Source organism: Falco cherrug, chromosome 4 (assembly GCF_023634085.1).
Source record: "Falco cherrug isolate bFalChe1 chromosome 4, bFalChe1.pri, whole genome shotgun sequence".
In the NCBI taxonomy this organism is placed as follows: Eukaryota; Metazoa; Chordata; class Aves; order Falconiformes; family Falconidae; genus Falco; species Falco cherrug.
In genome coordinates, this window is record NC_073700.1 from 44,343,844 (window position 1) to 44,350,213 (window position 6,370).

Genomic DNA, 6,370 nt, shown 5'->3' on the forward strand with positions numbered 1-6,370 from the left:
GGCTGTGCTGCATGTCAGTGAAGAGCGAGGCTGGACGGGCTGTGGGACTTGCCAGCCAGTGGGTCCGTCTGCAGCCATCTGTTCCGAAGACAAGAAGGGGAATCGCACGCTCTGGCAGCATTCAACAATCTTCCCAAATCTTCTTTGGAGATATCCATGTCCTGCAGGGCCAGACAGGCAGGCGTGTTCCTGGGGGGCAGTGTTAAAGTCTGGAAAAAGCAAGGCATGCCAATGTCAGATGCATGAAGGAGCTGCTGATCGCAGCTCATCGATTGACTTCCTCCATTTTCTTTTTCACTTGAGTTTCATAGCATGTTGTGCAAAGTCTGCGTTGCCCAGTGGACCCTAAATCTTCTCAGACTTTTCCAGAGCTGGCAGTTAATAAAGTATTTCTGCTTTACATGTCTTCTGCTCTTCTCGCGTGGCCTTAAGCTGCAGCAGCAGTTCTCCCCATCTCCAAGGATGTCATCTTGACCAAAGGGGATTTCAGCAATGAAGCCTGGTGGGATGCAGCAGGTGACCTGCTGGCAGGAGGCGTTGCTGTGATTCTGAAGCTGACTTTGATTTGCAGGCTGCAAATCCCTCGTGAGTTTCCCCAGATGCTCAGGAACCTGCTGTAAGGCATTTTCTAGCCTGATTTCTTCTGCCACGGCTCCTTTTCCAGAGGAAGAGCTCCCTCGAGGGTTGTGGGATGATGAGTAGCGTGTCCAGAAGCTGTTTGGGTGCACTGAACTCAAGCACTGTCACGTACTGCTGTCCTAGAGAGCAAGTTGTGAGCCCTGGAGCTCTCCCCATCTCCCCCAGGAGCATCTTCTCACTGGGCTGGGCTGCTCCATCATCTGCTGCGTGCCGCTGGAGGCTGGCTGCTACAGTTGGGACGTGACACAACCTGGCTTTGGCTGAGGACAGACAGAAATCCTGCGTTGGCTGCTTTCAGGCTGCTAACCCTGTTTCTGCTGCTACTGGTCCTGACTGGGAGCAAACTGGAGTGGCGAGGAGGGCTGGTGCCGCCAGACGGTGCTGCCATACAGCCGGATGGTGCACAGCTTCAGGCCGGAGCCTGGACTGGGACAGCCTTGAAGGTACAACTGCCTCAACAGCTTCAGCTTGGTCCTGGGGGCTTCTTGTGGTCCCGGCTTTCACCACCTCTAATGTTGCAGAGCTAGGAGGAGAGGAGCTGTCAGCAGCGAAGGAACAGCATTGGGTCCCCGCAACGCGAGTGGTGGTTGCACCAAGGATATCGGCAATTCAGTGTTCACCCATCACTGGCTGCTCCGGGGACTACACACGGAGCAGGTTAGATGTTGTGTTTATTACTAGGAGGAGCAGCTTGGCTACGACTGAGGGCTAAAGCTCAGAGCCAGCCCAATGTAGCGAGGCAGGACGGGGCTGGCGGGTCAGGCGGTGGTCCTGGTCCCAAAGCGGGGCTGTGATGACTCGCCAGGCTCCCGGTCTGCAGAGCTAATGGCGGTTTGTGGCTGGAGGAGGCATCAGAAAGGCAAAGTTCAGTGTTCCTTTTGAATCTCTGCTTTTTCTCTGTCTTTTTTTTCATGTCCTAGAGCCGGGAATGGTTTTTCCCCTTAGCTGCCATGGCGATCTTGCTGAGTTCACCAGCCCTTTCTTCAGAGATGGAGCTTTGATGACACCCACCGATACCCAGCATGTGATGGGCGCTGGGGGGGTTTGAGACCTTCCTCACCGGTGAGCCAGGAGACAGCTCCTCCTGGCAGCCAAAGCCTGGTGAAATCACCCTCATTTTAATTCACTTTATAAGGTGAAAAGCTTTTCCTGCAAGGTGGCGCTTCCAGAGTGATGTCACACGGTTGGGTCAGCCATGTGGTGATGAGGTCATGTTGCAGCTAGAACTCTCCGGAGGAAGGGATCAGAAGTTTGGCTGGCTGGGGGCAAGGAAGCTCATCGTGGAGCATCCCACCTGGATTCCTTGGCTGCAGATCCAGAGAGCCAGGGAGGAGATCTCTGGCGAACTGGCTCCTCATAGATCTTAATCCTTCCTTGTAACAGCCTGGTCTGTTTCCCCTCTTTTCTTCCTCCCTGACTCCTCAGACGCTTCGTGTATGAGGTGGGATTTTTGGACAGCATCCAGCTGGCAGGCTGCTCACCCTCCGCGTTCTCCCAGCTCGCAAATCAAAGCTGAGCCCAAGCAAAAGTGCTGGAGCGCCCACCCTCTGACAGCTGAAGGGCTCCCCAGAGCTTCCACCAGAACTCCCGGCTGTGCATCTGCTGGAATTTTCCTGGCTGCCTTCACTGAAGGCATGTGCAGGCAGGTCCCAGCTTGGGATCTGCTGCCCTGTGGTGGCTGGGGATGGCCAGTCTCCCGGCACAGCGGGCAATTCCCAGTATGAGCTTCCCACAGCAGGGATGATGCTCTGGCTGGGTATTTCCCCACACTGGGGCTCCTCACCATGGCATATGGCCCACGTTTTTCTTTCCCTGCTCCTTGGAGGTACCTGATCACCTGACTCCAGCCTTCCAGGAGACCAGATGGATATTCACCACCAAACCCCAGCCTGTAGCAGAGCTTTCTTGGCCGGTTCCCAGCCACCATCGCAGCTCAGGCCCTGGGGGAAAGTCTTTTTTGGCTGCTCCTCTCTTGCTGGGGTGGATGCTCCGGTGTGGGAGCAGCGTGCCCGCTGCCCGCAGCTCCCCCCCCCCTCCCTCCCCTGCCGCGGGGACTGATTCCCTCTTCACAGGGATGTGGAGCCTGCTCCCTCTTCACAGAGATGTGGAGCCTGCTCCAGGTTTACAAATTAAATCCATTTATTTCCATTGGAGGTTAGACTAACAGCAGCTTTCATCCTCATCCTTCATCCAAAATTGTCTTGCACTTAAAAAACCATCCAGACTCCTAAAATCCTGTGGTTTTAAGGATTACTTGGGGTCGTCCCTCCCTTGTAGCATCTCCTGAGACTTTCCTTGGTAGAAGGGTGCTGCTCTGCGACGTGCCTAGGTTGTATTTGATCTATTTTCCCCGGTTTTGGAGGAAAAGCTTTATTGGAAAGCTTTTCTGGCAGAAGGATCGGGGCCCTTTGGAGCGTGTCTCAGAGCCTGCACGAAGGCGGGTCCCCGGGCAGAGCTGCTGGGGTGAGGGCCAGCCCCTCCAGCAGGACCCCAGCCCGAAGCAGCGAGTTCCAGCTCCCCACCATGAAACTCGATTCCCCCACTGCGCTGCGGGGCGCGGCCCCTTTAAGGGCAGTGAGGGCGGAAGCGCTGCCCGAGGCTGCAGGGGGCGGGGCTTCTCGCTACTTCCGCCCCATCGTCGCTCTCGCGAGATCCGCCTCTTCCGGCCCAAGCACGGTCCTTTCCGAGGAGACCCGGCCAAGATGGTGAGTGCGGGCGGCGGGGCCGGCGGCTCCCATCCGGCTCCATCCGCCGCGGCGGCGGCTGCCCGGGGCCGGGGGCGCTGCTGCCACCGCGGTCCGGCCCAGCCGCTTCCGTGGGGCCCGGGATCTGGCCTCCTCGGGGCCCTGCCGCGGCGATGGCCGCCCGGGCCGGGCTAGGCCGCACCGCGGCAGGAGTCGGGGCCCGCGGGCTGGGCCTGGCAGTGGAAAAGAGCGGTGGAGGGCGGGGGGGGGGGGGACTCGGTGCCCGCGGCCTCCCCGGGGGTGGGCGGCGCTGACCCCCGCTCCTTCCCGGCTGCAGGCGGAGGTGGAGCAGAAGAAGAAACGAACCTTCCGGAAATTCACCTATAGGGGAGTGGACCTAGACCAGCTCCTCGACATGTCCTAGTAAGCGCTGCTTCTACGGGGGGGGCGCGGGCCCGGCTCCCTTGGCCCCCTCCGGGGGCTCACCGCGGCCCTGGCGGATCACCGGGGCTCTGGGAGCTTGCGCGGCGGTTCGAAGGCCCTGAGCGGGTAACGCAGCCAGCGCGGGGTCCCCGCGCAGCTCCCCCGGGCTGTGCTGCAGGCTCAGGCTCTCTCCGTCCCTTCCAGCGAGCAGCTGATGCAGCTGTACAGCGCCCGTCAGCGCCGGCGGCTCAACCGCGGGCTGCGCCGTAAGCAGCACTCCCTGCTGAAGCGCCTGCGGAAAGCCAAGAAGGAGGCGCCCCCCATGGAGAAGCCAGAGGTGGTGAAGACCCACTTGAGGGACATGATCATCCTCCCCGAGATGGTGGGCAGCATGGTGGGCGTCTACAACGGCAAAACGTTCAACCAGGTGGAGATCAAGGTGAGGCGACCTCCAGTGTCCTCACTGCTGGTCCGAGCTGACCATCCTGAGTGCGTCTGCGTTCACTTTTTTTAATACTTTGCGTGAAAAAACTCCTGCCCTGCGTTTGAGTGGGATGTTGAGACTCCTGCCTGGAGCAGAGCTGGCCTGGAGAGACACCTGAAAGCTCGCATAAGTGTCAGGAGGCCTCACGGGGCTTCAGTGCATCTTTGAAATAACGAAATAATGTGGCTGTTGCCAGCTCAGGTGGGGCAGGGACACGCGCAGCCAGCACTCAGCCCTGGCGCCCTGCCCACCAGCACTGGTTTTGTGTGAAACAGATCCATGAGGTTTCCTTGGGACTGGAATAACCTGCGGGGTCGTGTAACCTGATATAGCTGGTGGGATTAAATGGCGTTTTCTGCTCATAGCTGGCATTAAATCCAGCCCGAAAGCACACCAGAAAGGCTGGGGTGTCCTTCTCCCGGGAGGCACGGGGCTGGCTGGGGGCTCTTGAGGGGCAAGAGGGAGCCCCGCATCCCACTGACCCCCCTGGTTCTGTGTGAAGCCAGCAGCAGCCGTTGCCCACAAGCCCTGGGCACCACCAGAGGAGCCTGGGCACAGCAGTGGTGCCAGGACAGCCGGGGCTCCTGCCAGCGCAAGGCTGTGGGCTGTAACTGCCCCTGACCCTGCGTGGTGGATTGGGCTGTGCCCCCCACCTGGCTCACTGCCTCCAGCACAAGTCTCTTTCTCTTCCAGCCCGAAATGATTGGTCACTACCTGGGGGAATTCTCCATCACCTACAAGCCGGTGAAGCATGGCCGGCCTGGTATCGGAGCCACACACTCATCCAGGTTCATTCCTCTGAAGTAACCGAGCGCTGTGGGGAGCCTTTTCCACGTGTAAATAAAGAAAATTGTCCCAGCTGTGTCTCGCGGTTCACAGGGCTGTGGGCTTGCGGCGGGGTGGGCCAGGGCACAGCTGAGCAGTTCCTCATTCTGTCATGATCTCATATTTTCCTGAAGATTTCTGGGGGGGGGGTTGGGTGCTCAGCACGTGTAGGAAATGCTTCAAGTGGGTGACTGGAATCCCTTGCCCATTGCTGCATGGGGGGAGCGGCGCTTCCATTGATTTAATTTTTTTGTGGTGTTTCAAGCACTGCTCAGCTCTCCCCAGGAAGCACGTGCTGCATGATGTACCATGGAAGTAAAGTGAATTGAGGGGTGGGTTCTGGGGGCTTTGGAACTGGCTGCCAAGGATGCAGAGATCCCAAAATTATTTTCTCATCTGAAATGTGGGATTCTAGTTTTAAATGTTTGGTGTCTGATGGGTCAGAGCAGTGGGGGATTGCTTGGCCTGAGGGAGGAAAGTTTTTCCATGGCTCCTGGGGAGAAGCTGCTCTTAAGGACAAAGTGGTGGACCCTGGCCAGATGATCCCGGCTGGATGGTCCAGTCTGTCCCAGCAGCTGCCCCAGGGCCTGGGCCAAGCGGGAGGAAACACTGCTGGGAGCTGTGGTGAGTGCCAAGGGGACAGGGACGGCGGTGTGAGGTATAGCCATGTCCCCAGCCCCTGGCCCGGTGAGGAGTGTTGGTATGGCCCTGTGGCACGCAGCCGTCACTGTCCCTGCTGTTGCTGGCACACTTGGCTCTGCTTTCCCTCCCCAGTGGCCTCAGTGCGACAGCAGTGCTCACCCTGCCCAGCATGTCCCCAGTGCCACAGTGATGGGCACTGGCATGAGCTGTGCTGGGAAAACCTGCTAACCTTCAGGTGGGCAGTGACACAGGCGCGTGGCCAGAGGTGGTGACAAATGTGCCAGTGGCCTCATCCTGGTTTTACCGGGACTGAACAGCCGTGCCTTTGTCCTGCGAGGCCTTGGCATGAGGAACCACTGCGCTTGGCACTGGCACTGGGCACTGGCTGCATCTGCCCAGGGACAGCGGGGGCTGTGCCAGGGGCTCAGCGGCTGGCTTTGGCTCATCTCTGTCCCTGCAGTTGGCGGGTGACTTTGGCTCGTCCTTGTGGGGTCTTGGGGGCTGGCGCCAGCCCTTCCCACTGATGCTGGGGCCATTTGTCCTTTAGGGAAGGGCTCATGTCACCAGGCTCTGCATCCCTTTTGTTCAAGCAATGTCACCTTGACCATCCTCGGGCAGCTCCCGCTGGTCGGGGGGGGACGAGGCTGGGGTCCCTCCGTCAGGTCGAAGACAG

General features: G+C 59.2%; 1 protein-coding gene across 1 annotated transcript; it reads left to right on the forward strand.

Annotated features, from left to right (window-relative positions):
- The first annotated feature begins 3,226 nt into the window (after positions 1–3,226).
- On the forward strand, positions 3,227–5,088 carry RPS15 (ribosomal protein S15). Its single transcript, XM_055706942.1, has 4 exons — positions 3,227–3,344; positions 3,661–3,746; positions 3,951–4,185; positions 4,924–5,088. Exons 1-4 carry the CDS (start codon positions 3,342–3,344, stop codon positions 5,035–5,037), a joined length of 438 nt encoding a protein of 145 aa, XP_055562917.1. The 5' UTR covers positions 3,227–3,341; the 3' UTR covers positions 5,038–5,088.
- Positions 5,089–6,370: the final 1,282 nt, after the last annotated feature.